The following is a 26,151-nucleotide window of genomic DNA, read 5'->3' on the forward strand; positions in this document are numbered from 1 at the left end:
GGCAGGGGTACCTTTACCTTTACCTTTTTTAGCCCTATCTGGAGAAATAGGGTTCAGGGTGGGACATGACTAAAAGCTGTAGCCTTAGAGAAGACATGGAGAAAGGATATGGAAAAAATATCTTGAGTGACCAAAAGTGGGGTCTTAACAGACATGCTAAGACATAAAAAGGGAGAAGTTGACTAGTTTTGGACCCTCAGCAAGACTTCAGGGGTATGAACCTGGGACCTTTTGCATGGAAAGCATGTGTTCTACCACTGAGCTACAACTCTTCCCCCATAAATGCCAAGTCCAAATCCAAGTGAAAACAGTTTTTGAAGCCAAAACCTATCTTGTAAAGATGTTCAGTACAGTCTATTAGGTAACTTGGAAATACTGTATGCCTACCTCCTGCTTGTCTTGAAAATGCCCCCAGCATCCCATCCTCAGCTATTGGCTGTGTTGCTCTGATGCCATGGAATGATCACGAGCATGTTAATTTTCTTGGAGGAAAGTGTAATAATAGAATATTGGAAGTGCACTGGAGTGGGCCCAGAATTCCAGCATTGGCTATGGGTGCCCATTACTTTAAGGTGAGGGGTTTTACAAAGGAGGGGAGGGTGAATTATCTCATCCTAAGCCCTGCTGGTCTCTTCCTGGGACTGAGGGCGGAAGAACACTGTGCATTTCTCCGTTGTTTCTGAACTGAGGTTTTTTTGTTTGTTTTAATCACTTCTTCTACTATTGGAAGTGGGAAAGGGCAGGTTTAGATATACTCAAAAGCACGCCTAAATTTTCTTCCAGTTTGGGTGTGGAACAACCCCTTTTTGGCCCAAGGAAGAAATGAATGTGATCAAGCGTAGTTACATACAGTGGTGCCCCGCAAGACGGAAAACCCGCTAGACGAAAGGTTTTTCCATTTTGGAGGCACTTCGCAAAACGAATTTCCCTATGGGCTTGCTTTGCAAGACGAAAATGTCTTGCGAGTTCCTGCGGGTTTCCCCCCCCCCCCGTTTTCTAAGCAGCTAAGCCACTTATCAGCTGATAAACTGCTAAAAGCCGCTAAACCGCTAATAGCGCTAATCCGCTAAGCTGTCAATGGGCTTGCTTCGCAAGACGAAAAAACCGCTATACGAAGAGACTCACGGAACGGATTAATTTCGTCTTGCGAGGCACCACTGTATATTTGTTTTTGAAGGAATATTGCAGAACAACCCCTGTCAGTACCAGTTAGCCCAGCCTTTTGCCCTCTGGATGTTGCTGGACTCTAACTCCCATCAGCTCCAGCCAGCATAGCCAGTGGTTGAGGATGATGGGAGCTGTAGTCCGGCAGCTTCTGGAGGACAGCTGCTTGGGAAAGGCTGGTGTAACTGATACACTTAAAATAAATGCCAGGGAAGAACCTGAGAATGTGACCTCACATGGTCTCTCTTTGTTTCCATCAGGTTATACACCTGGCCCAGGTGAGTTTCCTTGTCCATGCCTTTGGCTCAGCCTTCACCTTGGACCTTGAGTTGAACCAGTAAGTATTCTCTGCATCTTTCCTTCAGATTCAGATGTGGGTGTTCCCTTGTATGTATGAGGGGGTGTGTGGCGGGTGACTGGTCCTGAGAGACCTGCATTGGCTCCCAATATGTTTCTGAGCACAATTCGAAGTGTTGGTGCTGACCTTTAAAGCCCTAAATGGCTTCGGCCCTGTATACCTGAAGGAGCGTCTCCACCCCTGTTGGTCAGCCCGGACACTGAGGTCCAGCTCCGAGGGCCTTCTAGCGGTTCCCTCATTGCAAGAAAGTGAGGTGACAGGGAATCAGGCAGAGGGGCCTTCTCGGTTGTGGCTCTCACTCTGTGGAACACCCTTCCATCAGATGTCAAGGAAATAAGTAACTATACAACTTTTAGAAGACATCTGAACGCAGCCCTGTATAGTGAAGTTTAATGTACTGTTTTATTATGTTTTTGTATATGCTGGAAGCCACCCAGAGTGGCTGGGGCAAATACAGTCAGATGGATGTGAAATAATAATAATAATAATAATAATAATAATAATAATAATAATAATGGCTAGTCAGTTCTGTGGCCATGAATATATTTGTTCCAGGCAGATGGTGAGAGGGCTTAAAACCAAAGTCAACTGCTGAAATGTACAGCTTCACAATAAAGTAAGGGAGAGAGAAAGGTCTTCTACAGTTTTCTTTAAAAGCCCTGGTCAAAACAGCTTTTTCATTTAAAAAAAATGAAGTTCAGGACCTACAGATATTATTAACTGTTCTGCATCCTTGGCACACACTACGCTTGTGATGTGTGGACTAGATTTTGAGAACCCATGAAGAATTCACTGCTAGAAGATACTTATTTTATTCATGTAACAAAATTATGTACCACTTGATAGCAATAAAACCTCTGACCTCTTAAGATATGGTGGCCTTTAGATCAGAGATAGCTTTTTAAAAGGATCAGATTCACAATGGACAAGTCCATCAATTAGCCACACAGCAAAATTGTACTGTGCTTCCATGTCCACAGATGGTCTAGCAGCAGATGCAAGGGCAGTCTGCAGAAAAATTAGTTCTGTTCACCATGCTCTGCTTTGTGCGCTTCCAGGGGTGTCCACCACCATATGTGAAAACAGAATGCTGGATTAAGTTGACTTAGATCTGAGCATGCAAAGTAATTCTTGGACTATGGTGGTATCTGAGACTTTGGACATGTGTCTCTCAGCATGTGAAAAATGCCTGCTTCTCCCCACTGTGTAACTACAGCTGAACCCCATGCACCTGAGAGTCACTTTACACCTCTGCTTAGAAATTAATCCTTTTACATATCAGTCGAACTTAGAGAGTGGAAGCTACAGAAGTGCAGTAGTTGCATCTGAACTTATTGTGGCAATAGACCTAAGACTTTAATTGATTCTTGTGGATGACGTTTCTTTTCTTTCTTTCTTTTACATATAATTTTTATTGAATTTTCTATTTTACAATTTAAAATACTCATTTTACATCCTTAAGATATCAATGATTTCCCTTCTCTTTCCATGGTTCATTTTACATATCATAAATCCCTGCATATTTGACAAAAACTATACCATTCAGTTTCTATTATTGAATCCATCAAAACTAGTTTACACTGTTGAATTTATCTTAATGCTGCCAGCGTTTTCAGCTGTGCACAATTATTTTCCATATACTGGTATTCAATAAACGTTTTCCAATCTTCCAGATGACTTGGGACAGAGGATGTGATTTCTGTCTATCAGGACATCTCGTTTTATGGTCTTATGGCCCCTTAAAGACTAACAAATTTCTTTTGGCATAAAATGACCTAACCCATTTCATCAGATGTATGAAACAGCTGACATGTATATGGATGGATGGATTGATGGATGGGGACAAGACTAGGGTTTCCCAAACTTGGGTCTCCAGCTGTTTTTGGACTACAACTCCCATCATTCCTAGCTAGCAAGACCAGCAGTCAGGGATTATGGCAATTGTAGTACAAAAACAGCAGGACACCCAAGTTTGGGAAACCCTGGACTAGAGAGAGAAAAGTTCATAGTGGAGTCAAATAGCTATGAAATGCAAGAGGGGCTGTGTGTGACAGAAAGCTTCAATGTATACAAGATAAGTGTATACATTGCCTCTTCTCAACAGCAGTAATTGGTGACAGCGCAACCATCCAAGCTTTGCTATGTTAATTAACACCTGTAGTGGGACAGAAAACCATTGTCTCAATTCAGGCTCTTGGTTTTTTTTTTTTAAACTGGGCCTGGGATAAACAATGTACTAGCTCTGATTGTACAGAATGCCAAGCTTGTCTTTGCACTGGAAGTCTCATGAGCGGGGCTGCCACTTGTCAACGTGTGAGGTGGTGTGCAAGGCCATAAGGGAACGGATGTGCATGCGCTTGTCTTCTTAGCACATGACTGCCACCGAGTGTGACAGGATAGGAGCCGCAGTGAAAGTGTATCTGTGCTGATTGTGTATTCCTCACGACGTGCCAAGGTATGTGTGGCAAGATGTGTGCGTGGGTGCAGTCATCCTCCTGCTTGTGAGGCTACATTTTAATATTTTAATGTTTCAATATTTTAATGCTGTATTTTAATTTTAATTTTAAGTTGTAATCATTCAACTTGTTTTTATTATTGCTTGTAAGCCGCTCTGAGCCCGGCCTTGGCTGGGGAGGGCGGGGTATAAATAAAAATTATTATTATTATTATTATTATTATTATTATTATTATGTATGCATGAGGGAGTTTGTAATGGGAGGCTTGCTGCATGAGAGGGAGAGCCACTGCACGTTTACACCAGCACTATCCCATTCTTTTTTATGGCGCTGTTTTGGAGTAACCTGGATGTGGGTTGCATCCTTTGGCTGGTTACGGCATTGAGAAAATGGAAGTGGAGCGACAGAAGTGTTCTGTGCAACGTTCTTTCCATGTTGGAGAATCCTGATATTAGCTGAAGCACAAAGAAGGTACAGTGGTACCTCAGGTTAAGAACTTAATTTGTTCTGGAGGTCCGTTCTTAACCTGAAACTGTTCTTAACCTGAAGCACCACTTTAGCTAATGGGGCCTCCTGCTGCCGCTGCGCCACTGCTGCGTAATTTCTGTTCTCATCCTGAAGCAAAGTTCTTAACCCGAGGTACTATTTCTAGGTTAGCGGAGTCTGTAACCTGAAGCGTATGTAACCTGAAGCATATGTAACCCGAGGTACCACTGTATTGTTACAGGCTGCCTCAGTCTCTGCCATGTGATAGCAAGAAATCCCTGGGGTTTGTGTTCCTTTGGAAAGAGATGCAGCGGAGACTAGTATCTTTAGGAAATAGAGTGACCCGCATTGCTCCTCTCCCTTTGCCCCTCTGTCTGGCAAAAAAACAAGCTCTGATTAAACCCCAGCACCCAAGAATCTAGAGGGGGAAGCCTGGCACCCAGGGATCTGGAAGATCCCTGCTCTCCCACTAACCCATGACACTATGTTAGGGCGGCGGAACAGTACCTGATTTCTGAAGCAAAATCTAAACTGCCAGGAAGTTGTATCTTCTGGCCTGGCTTGTTCCTGACTGTATTTTTGCAGGTATTCCTGGAAGTTGTGTTTGCGATTATGGGTGTAGATATGGGTGGTGGAATATAAACCATGTTGGTGCATGTATTTATGAATGCAAAATGCAAATGTGACTGAGAAAATTAAGGTGAGATTGTGCACCTGAGAGCTTGCCCGTGTATTTTGTGACACTAGACGTGTGTCTCTGTGTATATTATGACAAAATAAAAAAATTCCTTCCAGTAGCACCTTTTTTAATTTTTTTTATTTTGTTTTGACTATGGCAGACCAACACGGCTACCTATCTGTAACTGTATATTATGAGTTTGTCTTCATTTAGAGAGCATAGTTTTGTTTGTTTATTAAATTTGTAAGCTGCCTTTCATCCGGAGACCTCAGGGCAGTCCACAGCTGAAAAATACAAAATAAAAGCAAATAATGCAGGATAAGAACAAGAACAAAACAAAGCCCCACTGTGTAACAGTGCTGGGACTGTATTCACTACTGTATGATCTGCACAGTGCTGTGAAGACGTTTAGCTTTCTTTCCACAGTACTGTAGTCACCACATATGTATGAGTATATATATTTGTGGCAAGTTTCTCTCACCCTCTTCGGTGAGACAGCAGTGTCTGAATGCTGCGATTAGGTGAGTGCCCTTGAATATTTAATAGGGCATCTGGATTTCTGCCTCTCCCCTGCCATCCTGCAAGTAAATTAAGCTCAAGGCACCAGGTTACCCGTAAGACGAGGTGGCCGATGAGTCTTGGGCTGTAACCAGAGATGGTGTGATTAACCGCATGTGTCAGGTAATTGAGTTTCGCCCCTTGCCAATGCGTGCTTTCATCCAGGAGCCCAGACGCCCTGAGAATGACAGAGCCTGGTCCCAGAACCTTTTTCTTAGTGCTGGTATTTGCCTTAACGCTGTAGAACTGACGGGAAGCATATTCTGGCCTCTGCAATTGGCCAGGACATTAAGGGCTGCTGGGGTTGTGCATGTCAGTGTCTGTTTTGATTTGTATTCTTGCAATCTGTTGTAAGCAGCCCAGAATATCATTTGAGTGGAAGGTGGGACTAGGTATGAAGATGCACCTCTAGACCCCCGGCCTTTGATAGTTAAGATCTGTGTGGTTTTTGTGAGACCACCTCTGTGATTGACGTCCATCCTTTGGCTTGTTTTAAACTGTTTTATTGGGTTTTAATGTTACGTAAGTATATGCTTGTTACCTGCCCTGGGCCTTTATGTGAAGAAATCTCTTCAATAAAATAAATAAACTAGAAATAATAATTATTTTGTAATAATAGAAGAATTTTGTTACTACCCAAACCAGACATACCATAGAGGAAGTATCAATTACCAGTAGCTGCATTAATTCAAATCCTTTTTCTCCCGAGAAATCTCCTGGCCTAGGCCTTCCAGGGGAAGTCTGCATATTCAAAGGGCTAGGCTGGCAGAAGCCAAGAGGAGCCAGCTGCTGGTGCATTGGAATGAATGGGGTCTTGACACCCAAGGAAGGGATAATGGAAACTCATTCATGTTGGTTTGGGGAGCAGTGGGGCTCATCCCAGAGCCCTGTCCAGGCCATTGAGCTTCCTTATGATGGGCATGTGCGCAGAAAACTTGCCAGGTAGGGATGAGATGCTAGCAGCCACCCTGAGCAAAAAAGGTGAATGGGTACAATGGTCACAGTGAGAAACGCCCAAGGAAAATGGCCTAGGATTTGGTGTGCCATCTCTACCAGAAAGTCTAGGTAGCTTTATTCATTCCATGTGATTTGGTAAGAAAGGAGTGGGGGAAACAGGAGGGTGGGAGTGTGATCCCATATATCATAGAAATATAGAATTGGAATAATAATTTATAATTTAATAATAATAATTTATTATTTATACCCCGCCCATCTGGCTGAGTTTCCCCAGCCACTCTGGGAAGGGACTCTGAGGATTGTCTAGTAGTCCAACCCTCTGCAATGCAGGTATATGCAGCTGTCCCATACGGGAATCGAACCTGTGACCATGGCATTATCAGCACCATGCTCTAACCAACTGAGCTATATCTGTAATGCTCTTCATGCATCTCCCCTTTCCCCTTCTCTCATCAGCCACCTGCTGTCTTCACATTACGTGGAACGCCATTTCGGGGAAGATGGAAACGGCAGCCACACCACGGTAAGGGGACACAAGCTAAAGAGGCTTTGTTTGTGTTTATGTAGATACAATTTTTCAACCTAAGTCGCTTGTTTGAGTGACAAGCAACTAATAAGTTTAATAAATGAATGAATATTTGCTCCTCCTTCCCTGAGCGTAAATTAAGTGCTTTTTCATCATCACTGATCACAAAGCACCCCAAGATCTAAGACCAGGCAGCTAGGCTTCTGCATTAGAGGATGGGGCTTCTGGGAAAGTCTGAGCCCCCAGTGTTTTTTATTTTAAATTAACCTGGCCAGTCTCTTGCACAGGAATCACAACTCTGCACAGTTTGCAGTTGTCCTAGGGTGGGTCCCTCTCTTCTCCGTCTCTTCCGCCACCCGCTTCCTCCCTCAGACATGAAAGAGCTGCCGGGAGGGAGATTGTGGAGGGGAGGAGGAGGAAGGCCTCTCGGTGTTTGCAGCTGCTAACGCAGTGAGGTGGATTGCAGGCGCTGAATGAATGGGAGCTCCAGAAATAGCCCTGCTCGCACAAGCCAGGAATTGGTGCAAACGAGAGCTTCACAAGTGGAGCATCAATAATGCTAAGTGTTTGCTAAGTGGTTGGTCATGCACACTCACAAGCAGTGGGCAGCCAGATCCTTTGAGCCCCCCTCCCACTTTGACTCCCCTCTCCCTCTTTGCATTGAGCTCTGGCTTCCCCCACCCCCTGCTGAGCTAACCTGAACCACCCTGCCTTCTATATTTAGACCTGGTGGTGGGGGGAGTAGGAGGGGGCTCACTTGCTTGCCTATCAGACTGCAGCAGCAGCCTTGAGCACCAGCCTGTGCAGGGGCACACGTGAACTGGTGCATGGCAAGTCTCAGGGAAGGGAGGAGAGCGATCGAAGAAGCGAGACGGCAGGCCTCTTCCCCAACGCAGTCCGCTGCGGTGTGTCTGTGAGCTAGTTCATGACCATGGATCCCCTATTGTGTGTTCGCAAAACGTGTGAAGGTGCCCATTGTCCTGCAACTGGCAGCAGGGCTGGACCAAGGCCTTTCGGCACCTGAGGTGAACCACAAATGGTGCCCTGCCAGGGAAGAAGGGGTGAGTGAAGATCTACGTCAGGAACGGGGGCGGCGGGGGGGGGGGGCAGAATAAAGATCTGCGTCAGGAATGAGGAGGGAGGGAAGATATACCGTATTTTTCGCTCTATAAGACGCACCAGACCACAAGACGCACCTAGTTTTTGGAGGAGGAAAACAAGAAAAAAATTATTCTGGATCTCAGAAGCCAGAACAGCAAAAGGGATCGCTGCGCAGTGAAAGCAGCAATCCCTCTTGCTGTTCTGGCTTCTGGGATAGCTGCGCAGCCTGCATTCGCTCCATAAGACGCACACACATTTCCCCTTACTTTTTAGGAGGGAAAAAGTGAGTCGTATAGAGCAAAAAATATGGTACACTGGGAACAAGGTGGGGAATCGTATCAACCGCATCTGTTGACTGAAGTGGGAATCAAAGTCTGTAGCGGTGGGGAAAGGGACCTGCTCTGAATCACACCATTTCCTCCATAGAGATGGGAGAAGAGCAGGAGAAGTGCCTCCTGTTCACATAGAACCACCAAGGCGTGCGCTGTAGCTGTTGCTGCCACTGCAGCAGCAGGAGCAGGCAGCAATGCAGTCCTTGGAGGTTAGCTCTTTCGCCCCTGTGGATCCTGCCCCCCGAAGCAGTCACCTCACCATGCCTCATGGATGGGCTGGCCGTGACTGCTGGCAGTGTCCCACATTCCATTGTTCTTAATTGCTGCCTGTATCTATTTGATAACATTGCTCATTACCTTGCCTTTATTTTTGACTTCTCCTTTGAACCTCACGTTCCTTTTATCACCAAGTCGCACTGATTCTCCTTGCAGAGCATGGCGTAAACCTACCCTTGCCCTCATTCCCATCCATTCTAGCCCTGGTTTGCATGCTCCTCTGGTCACTTCTCACATGGACGTCCGCAACTGTCTCTCTTTGGGCATATCCACACTTCACTTTCCTCCACACTTTCCAGGCACTGTCCATGATTTAAAGCTCAATGTCCAAGTGCTGTTTTGTTTTGGAGCTTTCCCCATGAAAACCTGCTCTTCACTGCTGAATCTTCAGCTTTAAAAAGCCGGGTTTTTTGCTGGGAAAGCTTCAGGGTGGGGGAAAAAGAGCAGGACTTTGAAGTGCGGACCTGTGCCACAAAAGGAAAGTGCAAAGGGCAAGTGTGGATAAGCGTAGATCTTTTTCATTGCCTTCTATCCAGAACTCTATCCAGAACTCAGATGCCCAAATGGTTCACTTTCTCTTGTTGTTCAGTCTGCAACACCACCAGCTTCCCATTTCCTTCTGGCTGGGACAATAATATTAATGATGATGATGATGATGATAATATTTATGCCCTGCCTATCTTGCTGGGACAGCCCAGACAGATGGGCAGGGCATAAATATCATCATCATCATCATCATCATCAATATTCAACACTAGCTCCTTGTCTTGCCCTTTAAAGTGCCCATTGTGCTTCCTGGGTCCTATCTTTCAGCCCAACATGTCCCTGGCCACTGCCTCTGCATCCTGAAGAACATTTGCTCTCTTAAACTTAGGCAGTGTACACACCACCACCTTGAAACGCAGCTAGGTGGTTCTTTTTCTCAGTTTGGATGGAAGCTGGTTTGCGGGGGGAGATGCATCAAAACTCATTACTGTATTTCATAAGAAAGCACAGGATAGCTCTGGATGTGTGTACATCACTTCCCAAACCAACAGTGGGAGCTCCCTGAATATAAATGGGATGGTGGAACCAGCCAAGTATTTCTTGCCTCCCTTTATGGCTGAAGTTCTCTTCCCAGACTACTTATGTGGTACCGCCTGTCTCAACCAGGGCCAGGGCCTTTTCAGTACTGGCCCCGACTTGGTGGAACGCTCTGTCACAAGAGACTAGGGCCCTGCGGGACTTGAAATCTTTCCACAGGGTCTGCAAGAGAGAGCTGTTCCGCCTGGCCTTTGGTTTGGACTCAGTCTGACCCTTATGTTTCCCTCCCCTTCTGGTTTTGATCTATAGGCTACTATTAAAATGAGGCTACATTTTAAATTGTATTTTTAACCTGTATTTTAAATTGGTTCCCCTCCCCATTATGTTTTTATTGTAACTTTACTGGTGTTAGCCACCCTAAGCTCGGCTCTGGCTGGGGAGGGTGGGGTATAAATAATAAATTATTATTATATTATTATTATTTCTCTTGCACCCCTTCAAATCCAGCCTCCAAACCTCTGATAACTCCCTTATCTATTAGTCCCCTATCTGTGTGCAAACTGCATTTGTACATAGCCACCCCCAGTTACTCTTGCCTCCCCCCCCCCCATTTGCTGTTCCCTTGTCATTTCATGGAATCAGAATTGTTGTTGTTGTTGTTGTTGTGTGTTTTTGTAATGTTTTTCTTTTTTTCTTTTTCATATGATAAATGTGAAAATCAATAAAAAAAATTGGGGAAAAACCATTTATTGTACTAGCCAAAGGCCATGACAAAACCATACAAACACTATCAAAGAGAGAAATAGCTATAATAAATCTATATATCCATATATAAAAACAGAACCTCTGCCTAAACCATCAGAATCATAAAATGCAGGCACACACGTAAATTGGGAGTCTCCACACGTCATACAGTATTTTTCTTTTTAGACCTCTTAAGTCTCCCTTGCAATTTTATCCAGATTCTTCTTCTTAATCTTTCTTACCGCCAGCACAAAGAGGGCCACATTATGAGTCACTGGGGCATTAGCATCACTGAGCACCTTGCCTTGTTGCATTTCATTGCTTTAAGCAATTTTCTTGCTGCCTGGCTCATTTCATCTGCTATTGGAGCAAACTACAGGAAAAAACTGCTTAGAACAGGCAAGGCAAAATGGGGAAGGGGGTTGCTCCCTAGATCCACATGCTCCTTGTTTGTAAAACATAAGATTCCCCCACTCACCCATTGTATGAGAATGGGACAGGGACTGCTGCCTCATCGCATCTCGTTATTGCATGCTCCTCAGGACAGAGACCTTCTTGCCTATGCTACTCCCTGAACTTTTATTTCTTTATTTCAAACATGTTTACCCTGGTCTTAGCCAAAAAGGCTCTCAGAGCAGCTTTGTTGTTGTTGTTGTTGTTGTTGTTGTTGTTGTTGTTTAGTCGTTTAGTCGTGTCCAACTCTTTGTGACCCCATGGACCAGAGCATGCCAGGCACCCCTTTCTTCCACTGCCTCCCGCAATTTGGTCAAACTCATGCTGGTAGCTTCGAGAACACTATCCAACCATCTCATCCTCTGTCGTCCCCTTCTCCTTGTGCCCTCCATCTTTCCCAACATCAGGGTCTTTTCCAGGGAGTCTTCTCTTCTCGTGAGGTGGCCAAAGTATTGGAGCCTCAGCTTCAGGATCTGTCCTTCCAGTGAGCACTCAGGGCTGATTTCCTTCAGAATGGAGAGGTTTGATCTTCTTGCAGTCCATGGGACTCTCAAGAGTTCCCTCCAGCACCATAATTCAAAAGCATCAATTCTTTGGCGATCAGCCTTCTTTATGGTCGAGCTTTCACTTCCATACATCACTACTGGGAAAACCATAGCTTTTACTATACGGACCTTTGTTGGCAAGGTGATGTCTCTACTTTTTAAGATGCTGTCTAGGTTTGTCATTGCAGAGCAGAGTCATCTGCAGAGCAGCTTACAGAGCAGTAAAGAACAAGACCTTCTTTGTGTCATCAAAACAACATGGCACAAAAGGAAAATATAAGGAGGGAAGAGGAAGAAAGCAAACCCGGGCACCAATTCTTAAAATTCAGTAGTTCTCATAAATAATGACCAGCTGGAATGGAAATGGGGCCAATGGACGCCTGATGGAGCTGATTTTTCAGCCAAGTCTGATGGGATGACTAGATAGCTGGTGAGGGAAAGTTTCATATATGTTGATGGTGCCATAAAAAGTAAAAATAAGCTTGCAGTTCTTTATAGCAAAAGCTGCATCGTTCCAAAGTGTCAGGGGAGGTGTTAGGAAATTGGTATGAGGGGAAGCCCATTTAAACCTGGTACAACAGCTTAACTGCAAAATTCCTAAGCATGCTGACTCAGAAATAAGTCTCACTATGCTCATAGGTAAAAGCACGTATGGAACTGCAGTCTAAAAAGACAAAGCAAGCATTAAACCTGGATATGTGTTCTCATATATATCATTCCAAGAAGAAGAAAAAGAACTAGTAAGGACTATTTCACAAAAACCACTCTTCTCTGTTTTCCTTCTCAGGCACCTACATAATTAGCCGGTTTTATTGTTCCATCTCATATCCTGTTTTAAATACCTGAGAAGAGTTTGGTGGAATTTTGTTCGTCTGGGCTCACTGTTTTTAACAATTAGGTTAGAGAGAAAACCTCACCGCAGTTCAAAAAACTCACAGAGCTCAGCCCTGAAACCTGCCTTGGATGCCACAGAGAAGCCCTGGAATGTGTGAATAAAAAACTGCAATGCTTCTGAGTGTGTGCAGAGTGCCTTTTACACGCTACCAAGTTACTGCAAGGCACACCTGTGTGTTTTGGGTCAGGGAACAAGAATGCATCTCCTAAGCAGGTTTGAGCCACACCACCTGCCCTTTTGGAAACTAGAATTGTTGTCTATATTCTCTATTGCTAAGGGAGGGCCTCTTTGAAAGGAGGTATGCTGTATGGTAGACTTCATCCATGTGCACAAGAGGAACTGCCAAGCCAAACCATTCTGCTGCTGCAGCAAATATATTCCTCTTGCCTCTGGATTGACAAGCATGGGCCATATGGTACCGCTTGAGGACTGGGTTTGACCCAGAAGCACCCAGTTACTGATTCTGGTGCTTAAGGGGCTCTATGTTAAGAGGCAAATTAATCTGATTTACATAAGCTTGAGAAAGAGGTCCTTTCCTTTTACGGTCTGTTTCAGGGAGCCGGAGAGCACTGTTACTATCAAGGCGGTGTCCGTGGGGAAGCAAACTCTTTTGCGGCTCTGTCCACCTGCCACGGCCTCCAGTAAGTAGCAAGCTCTGAAGGAGGGAAGCGAACCAGTGAAGGGGGAATCTATTTCTGTCAAACACGGCCGGTCCTGCCATTGGGTAGAATGAAGCAGCCTCCTCCAGGAGCTGTGTTCAGATGCCATGAAGGGAAAGGGATGCAAAATGTTCCATTTAGGATTGTAATTTTTACTCTTGGAGAGTGATGCTAGTGGGATTCTCTGCTACACGTGCCAAAATAACTTGGCCAGCCTCAATCTGAAAGAGGGCAACGTTTGCTGTTCCACCTCACACAGCTACATGTCTTGAATTGGCCCTCCCAATAAGCCAAAGCACCTCTAGCACTGTGGTCTAAACCACTGAGCCTCTTGGGCTAGCTGATCAGAAGGTCGGCGGTTCAAATCCCCGCCACGGGGTGAGCTCCCATTGCTCTGTCCAACCTAGCAGTTCGAAAGCACTCTAGTGCAAGTAGATAAATAGGTACTGCTGTGGCAGGAAGGTAAACGGCGTTTCCATATGCTCTGGTTTCCATCACGGTGTGCCGTTGCGCCCGAAGCAGTTTAGTCATGCTGGCCAAATGACCTGGAAAACTGTCTGTGGACAAACGCCGGCTCCCTCTGCCTGAAAGCGAGATGAGTGCCGCAACCCCATAGTTACCTTTGACTGGCCTTAACCGTCCAGGGGTCCTTTACCTTTTACCTTTTTACTGTCAAGTTAGAGCTTGCCTTAGGACCTGAGAATATTATTTTCTCGGCAGTCCCCAAGGGTGTGTAATGTATTTGCCTCCGGACATAAAATCCTCCTGCCTCCAAACTGGTGTGATGGGCTTCACTAGGTGCTAGCAGTGAGTACTCTTCCGTGTAATGGCTATGACTGACTGACTAACCTCTCTGTGTTTCTTTGCACCCCTCCTTCAGCGGCGTTTTCTCCGACGGAAAGGCCACGTACCTTTTGGAGCCTCACAATTCACCTGAGCACCAAGAGGTAAGTCTTGGACCAGGCTGTAATTCCATCACTGCCACAGAGATGCCTCACTTGGGTTTCATGCCCAGAGGTGAAAGGAAGGCCGAGTGAAACAGTGCATGGATTAGCTTGCATTTTATTTATCCTGACTGCCCCCCCCCAACAACAACCTCAACAACAATAAAAACCCTCTTTAGGCTCTAGGAACTTGTTCTAGGAAGAAGATCTGGATTCAAATTTCCAATCATCTGTTGATCTCGCTGGCTGAACTTTGATCAGTCATTCTCTTTCAACCTAGCCTACCTCTTGGGGTTGTTGTGAGGCTACAGTGGGACAACTCTACGTATGTTTCTGCCTCAAACAGCATTGAAGGAAGGGTGAAATACAAACATAATAGATGTGTTTTATTTTTTGCTTGCTTGGCGTGGCAAAGCAGGCAGAAGGATGCCAGTTTAAAAACCATGAGGGGTAAATTCTTCCTATGGCCAATGTTTCAAAGCACTTGCTTTGATTCCTCTGTTTTTCTTCATGTTCGTGTATATTGTTCAGTTTATCATTGACATGCATGTGAATTAGGCTGTATATTTCAAAGCATGGATTTCTCTCTCCCTCCGAGGCAAATTCATACGGTAGGTTTCTTTGCTGAACAGATAATTGAAAAGCCCCCAGCATTTGGCAGAGGCATGCATGACAAAAAATATCCACTGTAAGCTTAAAAAAATTCTGTACCCACCTAAAACCTGTCTCCAAAGAAATCAATACTTCTATAGCGTTACATCTTGATGGTATATCTTTAGGGGTGGGTGCCCAGGCATCTTCTAAACATGATTCCCCCCCCTGCATTGGGCCTAGTCCCAAACATTTCTTTGCACAAGGAATCTAAAGGAGTTTCCCAGGGTGCCTCCTTTCACTCTTGTTGCCATGGCAACAAATGGATGGAGATTCCAATTGCGTCTTTTCATCCCCTCCTTGGAGAGTCCTCAGCCTCCACACACTCACCCCTCAGCCACTACAGCATGTGGTACATCAGTGGCACAATATGCCCTTCTACCTCAGTGTGCCCTTTTTGAGTGATTGTTTGGGTGGGCAGAGAAGCTGGGTGGAGCAGAGGTAGGGGCAGAGAAGCCGATAGAATACAGGCGGTTTGTTAGCAAAATCTTGGAATAAAAAAAGCACAGTAATGGTAATATAATACAAACTTGAAGTAGGACTCTCTGCCAGGGTCTGGAAATTGATTTTCAGCCCCAGGGCATTTGGGAGTGTGAATCAATAATAAAGGGCATCTGAGCATAAACAGGTTGTTCTTCACTACTGAATAACTACAAAATCCCTGTGAAGATTGACTCAGCAAGATTTGGGTCATCTGCACAGGGCTTCTGCAGTTATTCGGTCAGGAGGAACAGCTCAGGCTCAGAAGGCCTTTCTCCTTCTCACCGATTCTCAAACTACAAAGCTGTACACCCTGGTATAATCAGTTCCAGACCCTGGCAATGAGCCCAGTTCAAAGAAATAAGGAAGCAAAAAATTAACTAAAGGGTTCAAATTTTCACCACTGTAAGATTTGGGGAGGGTCAGTGGAACCGGGCTTTCTTGACAGAAGGTGCAACCTAAGGAAAGCTTGAGCCCAGAAATACCTCATACTGTTAAGTTGTGGGTGAACATATCAGACGACACAGCGATTCTTCAAACAGCTCTTGTTTATTCACAGGCCAGGACAGAACTGAATTGAAGGGTTCAGTCAGCCTGCTTATATAGAGCTCCAGTACAATGTAACTGTAACAATTTTCTAAAACTATCCAATCACTGAACGTCACTTTCGATCCCTTATTTGCATAACTATCTACAGTATCCCCCTGCTGGCCCAGGGTGAGAACTTCAGTACATAACACATACAATATTCACGTATACAATCAGTCCAGGAATTGGGGTAGTGCTGTACAACTTGAGGCCAGCTCTCTTGGCTAGTCAAAGAGTGAGAATTCTTGACACCATTTCTGTAACCCCCTGTTAAAAGGATAGATGCCTGGGTATTATCAAATGTTATCTTTTGTTGTTGCCTACTGCAGGGTCCACTCCCCCATCTGATCTACAAGACACCTGTACCTCGCACTGCTCAGGGTTGCACGGAACCAGGTAAACTTGACTATCCTCCGAAAGGACTTTGTGTACTTTTGTTCTTTAGGAGTTGGAGCAAATTTCCAAGCTTTGCATGTGAATAATCTTCCAGTCTCCCACGAATTCCCAAGAGGAAGTACATTAACATTACAGTTGTACCTTGGATCTCAAACACCCTGGCTCTCAAACAAATCGGCTCCCGAACGATCGAAACCTGGAAGTCAGTATTCTGGTTTTTGAACGATTTTCGGAAGCCGAACATCCAGTGCAGCTTCCGCGTCTTCCAACTGGCTGCAGGATGCTTCTGCAGCCAACCAGAAGTCGAGCCTTGGTTTTCGAATGGCTCCGGGAGTTGAACGAAATCCCGGAACATATTCTGTTCGAGAACCAAGGTATGACTGTATAAAATGTTTACAATATGGGACATGCACTCAATGTTTCATATTTTGAAATCTGGCATGCTTTTTCTTTTAGGTATTCCTATGTTTAGATTATTATTATTGTAAGAAGAAAATATTTCTCAGATTTCAAATCTGTGGAAATCCTAATTTCTGGATTATTTTGAATGTTTTAATTCACATCTATTTCTTTTATACTATTGTTCCCAGTGCTTATTTTAGGTTGGGGTCCTAATTTGTTCGTTTCCAAAAATAAATAAATAAGTATTCAGGTAGTTATAATGGTCTTAATAAATTATAAAATTGATGTTGCTAATTGGCTGGATCTGTTTTCTATTGCTGCAAGAAGAAAGGCACCTCTGAGCATGTACAGAGTACCCTCTTACTTCTGAGCAGAGATGCTATTTCACACTCTATCCATGTGCAGGGTGGAGGGAGGAGAAATTTGTCATTGTCCATTTTAAGAACATCCGTGATTATTATTTCCCATTAATAAGTAAAGCTGTGTAGTAGCAGCAGCACATATAGAAATATTGGTTTCAATATTTCAATATATTCTTGACATACAAGCCTCCAGATTTTGTAACTGGACCAGGTATGTGTGATTTTAACACACTGGTACAATAGTTTCCTTGCTTTCAAGCCACATTTTGGATGGACATTTTGCACCTATTTCCTAAGAAGCAGGAATTCACTCCCGCAGTCTCTTCAGCCATAAAGTACTTCATCTTAATAAGTGCAGACAAAAAAGGTGAACAGGAGTCATTTGCTCCACAGTGAGTAAGCAGTGCAGTTAGTACAGAAGAGAAGTACTTTTACTGCTGGAATAAACAACGGTCCTTTCTATTACTATCCTTTTTCCTGGTTTGGAATGTACTTTTGGTAATTCTTAAGATATAATTGCAGGATCTATAACACACCCTGTAATGATTTTGGGGCATGTCTAGACTACAGATTTAAACTACTATTGCCTTTGGGAACTATAGTTCTCTTCAGGGGGGCTGGGAGTCCATGGATTACTAGCAAATACTTATCAGCACCTCACCATACTTGGAAACTGCTGGGCCTGAGAGGCTGAAGATACATACGCCCTCATGGGTATTCTGGTACCATAGACACCTGGCAAACCTATCAGGTGCCAAACCTATAATGCCAGACTGCAAATGATGCTGCAGGAAATGTCCAGCATCATCAAAGACACTGGCCTTGGCACCCACCCCCGCCCACCTGGGTCTTGCAGCCTTGCAGTGGCGTAGCGTGGGGGGTGCAGGGGGGGCCAGTCGCACCGGGCGCAACATCTGGGGTTAAGGGTTAGGGGGCGCAAATCCACAGGTTAGGGGGCGCAAATCCATGGGTTAGGGGGCGCAAATCCATGGGTTAGGGGGCACAAATTACTTGCCTTGCCCCAGGTGCTGACAACCCACGCTACGCCACTGCAGCCTTGCATGGTAGCCCAGTCATGCTGTGTGGGAGGGGTCCAAGCCATATGATGGGATCATCTCTGCTTACTGGAAAATGGGGAGTCACGTCCCTCGGTGTCAATTATCAGCCACAGTCAGCCACCACTTTTGTCCTGGGATCTGCAGATTGAAGGCAATGGACGAGGCATTGCCCTGTGCACATGTATCGCTGGGGTTTGTTGGCATGGCTGTGGTGTGTGTACAGGATCGTGTGGGTGGCAGTTGCAGTTGCCGTGTGCTTGGGATGCTGCTGTGAGCACGTGCTTTTGTTTACAGAGTCATGCTTGGCTGCGCTTGCTGTGCACATGTGTCGGCGGATTGCCTGGTGGGCAGAGTGTTAGGAGTGGTTGTTGGCAGCAACACTATGGCACCATAGGCTTGTGTTGTAGCCTCCACTGGGCTCAGGTGCTTTCTGCTGGCAGAGTTTGGATGCAGCTGGTTTTGCGCCGTCAGATTTTGCCCACAGAAAGGCAGAATTCCTATCATTTGGATAGCTCTGTAAGGGTAAAGGACCCCTGACAGTTAAGTCCAGTCGCAGATGACTCTGGGGTTGTGGCACTCATCTCACTTTGCAGGCCGAGGGAGACGGCATTTGTCGGCAGGCAGTTTTTCCGGGTCATGTGGCCAGCAGGACTAAGCCACTTCTGGCACAACAGAACACCGAAATTAGAGCAGCGCATGGAAATGCCATTTACCTTCCAGCCACAGTGGTACCTATTTATCTACTTGCACTTTTGGGGGGGCGTGCTTTTGAACTGCTAGGTTGGCAGGAGCTGGGACAGACCAACGGGAGCTCACCCCATCGCAGGGATTCGAACCACCAACCTTCTGGTCGGCAAGCCCAAGAGGCTCAGTGTCGCTTCTGTAAGGGTATTCCAGGGAATTCCCTATCCCCTCTAGAGATCAACAGGATGCAGTGTTGTCATTTTATAGGTGAAAAGCCAAAAACAGAGTGTTGGTGCGATCTCTGGCTTCCAAGCGCAACGAGTTCAGTTCTCTTTTTTGTCACTGAACAGAATTCAGTGTTCTGAAATAGGCCTGATCCTGTGAGTTAATTTATAAGTCTGCCAGTTGAAGGACTGGATGTACTGGATGCACCAAAAGCTACTGCAACTTAATGCACTGCATGTGAAAAGTTCATTAATGAAGTTGTAAAAATTAGAATAAAAAATTAAGCGAAGTTTATTGGAAGCTTAAGTTACATGTAAAGAAATGGTTAGAATTATGAAGGTCTACGCCCCCTCCTCCCACCCCTACTATAGTGCCAGTCAGTCTGCCAAGGGCAGAAGGTCTGTCTCGCCAGCCCTCACCTCTCATAATTTCAATTCTTGGGGGGAAAAACAAGGCCTGGCAGTGAGCAGCTGCAGCAATCCAGATGGTGGTTCAATAGCCTATAGATGCTCTTACCCTCCGAGTAGTAGGACAGCCAATCTGCAGCGTGCTTGAGAGCGCAATCTGGAACCTAAAAACTGCTTCAGGCTCCGAACTTGCAGCATACTCTTGAACAGTTGGTAAAGAGACAGCTCCACTTAAAACAATTTCCAGAGGGAAAGCTGTGTTTAGTCGCTTGCAACAGACACACCAGGGAGTCTTCTTGTGCCTTAAAAACCAACCAATTCATTATGGCATAAGCTTGGGGAGGCAAGAGTTCACTTCAACAGATGCCTGAGGTGTCAGCTTCCAGAGGCTTCTTTCTCAGACTGCTCTTTCCTTGAGCAGCTTATGCCAGGATTCTTTAAAGGCAGGTATCAGAAGAATGGTTCTGTACTTGTAATAATCCCATACTGTATGTCCAACGGTATTTGTACTCTTAGGATGCCCTGTCTATATTATTTTGCCTGCCCACCTGCCACTCCTTGTTCTTGCAAATCTAACGGTCAGAATCGTCAATAAAGAGTGATTCAAGCTTAGGCCCTCCTGGCAGACCCCTCTCTGGAAATCTCAGCCACATTGCAAATATTCCAAAATCTGATTTCTAAAACAAAGCTTTTTGCTGACTCTTAACTAGTCGCCTTTCCTTCTTCTTAGCTCAACTACAAAGCTTCTTTTGTATTTACTCCCACTATGCCACGGGAGCCCATGTCAGGCTGGACTGCATGATAGCATGGCTTCTGGGTGGCAACTGATCAGATGGTTTCTTCCTTCAAAGGCATGCCCCAGAATTCTTCTGGGGAAGCCATGCCAGTTAAAGTGGTGTCAAAGGGTTGATTCACTTGTTATTTGTGTGTAAGGTGTGTGAAAAGTATGGAGTGGGGTCATAGGTTTAGTCTAACCTGTGACACTGTGTTGTCACCTTTCAAGAACTACCTGCTGCATGGAGTCATCTGTAAACAGAGCCTAACATGTACACTCCTGCCTGTGTTGTTTGTAGGGGCTCTGTGCTGTTAGGACTGCTGTACCTCTGACTATCTTCACTGCATGGAAGCCCAACCATTGAGCACTTCAGGCTTTCTTTATAAATAGCAGCATGGAGCACATGCTGGTTGATAGATGTAATTTTGAAGACTGGGTTAATTTTGAAGACTGGGTTAAAAGCACAGCCCCGGTCCATAGTCCACACACTTACGTCTGATGCTAGGGGTGGAGAACTAGGCTACGGGTGGGGTGGGGTGGGGGGCTAGTCAGGATTTTTGCCTCAGGTGAAGCTTCCAGAGGGGCACCATTCAGGCTGCCAGCCTGTGTGTGTGTACGTAAATGTGTGTGTGGGGGGGGGGTACCAAACTGGGTCTTTGACCTAGGTGAAATAAAGCCTAGTTTTGCCCCTGCCTTTGAGCTACCCCCACAGGCCACAAACTCATTGCGCTTTTGCCTGGCTGGAATGTATCATTGAACTGTGATAATGCCACTTGCTTGCTCAGGAGGAGGTGTGGATACCATTGACCATTAGTATGTGGCTCTTGGAAGATTACCCAGGGGCGAAATGAGACTTTATTTCACCCGGGTCAAAGACCCAGGTTGGCACCTTCCCCATGTGCATTTGGGTACACACCCACCAACCCACCCACAGGCTGGGAGCCTCAATGGCACCCCACAAGGTAATGTAATATTTGGGCTGGAAAAGTTTCCTCACCCCTTCCCTGCATACAAATAACTCATGAATGAGTCCTAGGGTCCTGGGTCTAATATTATGCTTTTGATTTTTTTTGGGCGGGGGGGGGGGGGGGACTTCCAGGCAGGCTTGAGGCCTAGCAGCCTGCTTCTTAGGAATTAAGCAGCTGTTTCCTTTCTCTCTCTCCAGTCATGCCCCTTTCCTCCCCCTCAAAATCTGATGTGTACCCGCTCTTGCCCCCTACCCAGGGTGTTTATTTGCTGAACTGAACTACTACATTCCATCTGGGCTCCCTAAATTGCGACGCCGGCGGCAGGTAGGTTTACTTCTTGGGCCAGCCGACTCTGCGGAAGCGCAGGAGGTTTGGGATCAAGGGAATCCATGCACCTTAGAGTTACGGGCCAATGGGAGGTCTCATGCTTTGCACGCAGAAGGTCCTGGGTTCAGATTCTGGCATTTCCAAGGAGGGCTGGGGGAAAACCCTGTCTGAAATTCTGGAAATCTGCTGCCACTCAGTGTAGGCAATGTAACCAACCGGTTATCTGATTCAGGGAGATAGCTTCCTGTGTTCTTTCCACACAATTTATGGCAAAAAAATTGGAATCTCTGTGGTGGTCTGTCCTCAGTCACACACAGTCCTCTCTACCACCACCACCACCACCACCAAAGATAGCCTTGTCTTGCAACACTATCATACTTTCCCCAGCGTTATTACGGATCTGGGAAAATGCTGTTTCTCCTACCTTGGAAACTGTGTTCCTTTAGGGTGGCCATTAACCACTGTCAAAAAAGAGTGAGTGTCACTTTGACATAGCTGCCATTGAAAAACGAGCTGTGGAAAGTATTGTGCAAAAGCTAAGATGCAGCTGGGACCTACTTTGAGTGATCTAGCAACATATTATGATGGGGTTCCAAAATATACTCTGGAGAGTGTTTCATTTGCACAATGCATTCAGATCTCCTATTATGAGTGAGAAGGGGTGAGTGGGCATGGGAGGAAGGGTTGGGTATACTCAGGGCTGCATATAAAATCTATGCCTGTTGGTGGGGAGAGTGAGGCAGTTCTAAGAGGCCTAAGTAGTACTGTATTTTTCGCTCTATAGGACACACTTTCCCCCCTCTAAAAATGAAGGGGAAATGTGTGTGCATCCTATGGAGCGAATGCAGGCTTCAGGAAGCTATCCGCAAACCTTGGGAGCCCGGCAGGAGTTCCTGCCGGGCTCCCAAGGCTTGCGGATGGCAGCCTGCAGCCCGGAGCCTGGAGAGCGGAACCCTGGGCTTCGGGCAGATATCTGCAAGCCTTGGGAGCCCGGTGGGAGTTCCCGCCTTGGGAGCCCGGTGGGAGTTCCCGCCGGGCTCCCAAGGCTTGCGGATGGCAGCCCGGGGAGGGAAATAATATTTTTTCTTTATTTCCCCCCCCAAAAAACTAGGTGTGCCCTATGGGCCGGTGCACCCTATAGAGCAAAAAATATGGTACCTATTTGACCTTGCATTCTTCTCTCCACCCTACCGCAGGTCCTGTAAGACAGAGTTGTTCCGTCTGGCCTTTGGCTTGGAATCAGCCTGATCCCCTCCTCCTCTTTCCTTTTCCTTCTGTGATGGAACCCCTATTTGGGGACTTTCCTTGCATTTTTCTAGCCCACATAGGACCAGTCAGGCCTTGGTGAAGATTTGACGTTTTGTCCCCCCCAAACAGTTTTTGATATGGGCTTCCGCTGAAACGAGGCTGCATTTTAAGTTGTATTTTAATCCTGTTTTTAAGTTGTATTTTAATCAATTGTTTTTATATGTGATGTTAGCCACCCTGAGCCCAGTCTTGGCCGGGGAGGGTGGAGTATAAATAAAAATTATTGTTATTATTATTACCCAGGTTCACCGAAGTCACCGGACTGTCCACAGCGAGACCAAATTCATTGAACTCATCGTAGTTAATGACCACCAGCTGGTGAGTGCTACCAAAAGGTGGTTCCAGGCCTGGGAACAGAAGTTGAGATGGGTGTACTGTGTTGTGATTGCAGACCTCTTAGAATGGGTCATAGGGAAGGCAGCCCTAGAACACAGAAAGAAAAATAAGCCATCTCACCATAGGTACACCTGCCAACAATGCTTCTTTGAGCAAGTGGAGAAACAGTGCTTAAGTAGGTCCCACTCTGTAACCTGATTACCCATCTCTTTTTTAAAAGGCATGGTCAGTTTGTCCTTTGTTGAGGTCTTTCTCCTCTAGAAAGGCATTTACAATTCATTCCTGCAGGATCAAGTGTTGAGCACCATATAACTCAGTGCCTTTGCAAGCTAATGAAAATGAGTCGATAGCTAGAGCAAATCAGAGCTTCACACAAGACCTTAATTCAACAAAAGGTTGCAGCTGGTTTTTCACCTGCGGTGCGAAGCTGGGTTTGCCACTGGTGTTCCAGACGGACATACTAGCAAGTGAGCTTTTTGTCAGCCTGGACAGCTGCCATCACTGTCAGGAGGGCACCTCCCCTCTGCACCAGCCATTTCTGCTTTTTGTTCACTCTCTTTTTCCAGGGAATCCAGATTACGTCATCGCCAGTCCATTGCATTCCAGTGTTTTTAATATTGTCCTCCCACCTCTTTCAGGCCTGATTTGTATATTAAATGCAATGACACTGCCAACCTGTCTAGTATGAATTGACAAATCTCCCAGTGCTAATGTGCCTTTAATTAGCAGCTTCCTTGTGACAGCTTCTGTGTCTGCTATTGCATCCACTTCAGTGCAGCAGTAACATCACAGATGAATAGCCTCTTGATTAGTCATTTCCTGTTCCTTCTTGGGGAGTGGTAAACTACTGATTGCCTCTCATTTAAATGAAGCGTTAGTGGTGGAGGAGGAAAACAGTTACCGGTATTTAAAGCATCCTACCCCACCCAGATCAGGAACTGACTGATTAAGGGCATTAAGATTAAAGGCATCGGTGACACTGTGACTGTGCTGAACAGGAAGAGCAGAGGCTGCAATGTATTGGCTAAAGTACTGGAAGTGGGACCTGCTCAGCTATAAACATTTGCATGAAAATGGCCAGGTTCAATCCCTGGTATCTCTAGATGGATCTAGGGGAGACTCCTGTCTGAAACCCTAAATAGCCGCTGCAAGTCAGTGAACTGAACTAGAAGATCCAAAAGTCTGTGTCGCTATAAGGTGCCACCTTGTGCTTCAGAGCACATCTGGTGATCAGGACTCATTTCTGATAAAAACACCAGGATTTGGCCACTAGGACAATCATTGCCAAATAATTCAGTGGTTGCTTGCAGAAGAGCAATGATTCAGCAGCACTCAAAGGCCCTAGTGTGGAAGTAATCTAGGCCATTACTTGTGGCTTCTTTTATGCATTGAAGGAAACTGATATCCCCACCCCAACCCCAAACCCCAGAAAGCAAGCGTTGAGTAGAAGGAGAAGCCACACATCCACACCTGACCGCCCATGGCTGCTCCAGGTTCAGGGACTTCTAGCATGGGGTGATGTCCCTTCAAACCCTTTTTCCTATGTTCTGTTTCAGTTTGAGCAGCTGCGTCGCTCCGTACTCCTTACCAGCAACTTTGCGAAGTCTGTGGTGAACCTTGCTGATGTGGTGAGTACAAGGGTACATTGCAACTCTGTCCAAAAAGGACCCATAATGGTCACTTCCCACTCCCCAAAAGGTGAGAATTATCAAGGCAGGAGATACTCTGCCCCATGGGAAAGGATTCTATAGGGTCCTGCCAAGCGCAGGAGCTACTCCCCATGCCATGATGACCCAAAAGAAAATGAGGATACGAAGTATCAAGGAGGGAATGTGTTTTGCTTCGACTTTGATTTGGCATTGGGGTTGTTTGTATAGCCCATAAGCATCTTTATGCCTGGGTAGGATGCAACAGATATATGATGGCTGAGCCCCATTTCCCTTGAAGCAGGACCTCTGATTTTCTATTTCTGGTGCCCAGATCTATAAGGAGCAGTTGAACACAAGGATTGTGTTGGTTGCCATGGAGACATGGGCATCAGGGGACAAGATCCAGGTAGATGAAGATTCCCTGGAGACACTGAGCGAATTCATGAAGTACCGCCAAGATGCTCTTTCTGAGAACAGTGATGCTGTACATCTCTTCTCGTGAGTTTTGAATGGGAACCTGACTACCTTGAAAGAGGGTTGCCAGCTTTTCACTTGTCCTAGCTATTATAGCTCTGCTTTTGATGCTAGGCTGATGGTAGGCTGAACGTTATTCATGTGTTCAAAGAACCCACGTGGACACGAAACCTTGAATATCCCTATCCCATCCTCCGCTAACAGAATAGTCCAAAGGGGGAATCTTTGGGTGTTAGGATGAATGTGCTTAGAATTCTCTCCAACTCCAATATTCACCCAAATGCACTCTTCAAAGAAGGTGGAATTGTTGCGGATGGTACTGCTTTGCATGTCTCCTCCACAATTTATACCCACATGTGTTCTTTCAATACATGAATAAGGCTATTCACAAGTAACGATGCTGATTTTCATCTAATGAAAAAGTTTCACGTGCTGATTTCTGACCATTGCACTTTTATACAGGCACAAGTTCAGGCCAGGCTGGTCTGTGGCAGCTTTAAGTGGCAAACCTTCTGGAAGCCTGGCAAATGGACTTCGCTGGTACTCTTCAGAGTTGTAGCCACTTCCACCTGCAAGTCATGCTGCGAGTTATATTTCTTTCTAGAGATTTCCCAGATTATCATTATTTGAGCTTTCTTGGCAGGTGAAGCAAAATGATACCTAGCAAGAAGTGAGATGCTAGAGCTCACAAGCTCTGTAATTTAATTAGGATACATTTTGCAAGAGGTTGCCTATGAAATGAAACTAGAGCGGAGCTTTTCCCCCTAGCATGATAGGCAAAAGAGCAGCTCTTAAATCAGTTAAAATTAGAATATATTGACAGACCATAACGAAACAAAACAGGGACAAACCTTCATTGCAGTCTTTGCAATCTAAAGTATGCCAGTGCAAATGGTATCTCCTTT

General features: G+C 45.6%; 1 protein-coding gene across 6 annotated transcripts in view; it reads left to right on the forward strand.

The window, feature by feature from the left end:
• The window catches only part of ADAM11 (ADAM metallopeptidase domain 11), a gene marked incomplete at its 3' end in the record, with an annotated part of 76,280 nt that overhangs the window by 18,192 nt on the left and 31,937 nt on the right, over positions 1–26,151 (forward strand). For all 6 annotated transcript variants that reach the window (XR_014150689.1, XM_081837789.1, XM_081837788.1 and 3 more), the window contains 9 exons: positions 1,425–1,501; positions 7,115–7,181; positions 13,109–13,194; positions 14,093–14,159; positions 16,205–16,271; positions 21,409–21,476; positions 23,031–23,105; positions 24,680–24,751; positions 25,104–25,270. Coding sequence is in view for 5 of the 6 variants with exons in the window: in XM_081837789.1 (XP_081693915.1) it covers positions 1,425–1,501; positions 7,115–7,181; positions 13,109–13,194; positions 14,093–14,159; positions 16,205–16,271; positions 21,409–21,476; positions 23,031–23,105; positions 24,680–24,751; positions 25,104–25,270 (746 nt within the window). The remainder of the gene's footprint in view (positions 1–1,424; positions 1,502–7,114; positions 7,182–13,108; positions 13,195–14,092; positions 14,160–16,204; positions 16,272–21,408; positions 21,477–23,030; positions 23,106–24,679; positions 24,752–25,103; positions 25,271–26,151) is intronic.

This window comes from Podarcis erhardii (genome assembly GCF_964252035.2).
Source record: "Podarcis erhardii genome assembly, chromosome: 13".
In the NCBI taxonomy this organism is placed as follows: Eukaryota; Metazoa; Chordata; class Lepidosauria; order Squamata; family Lacertidae; genus Podarcis; species Podarcis erhardii.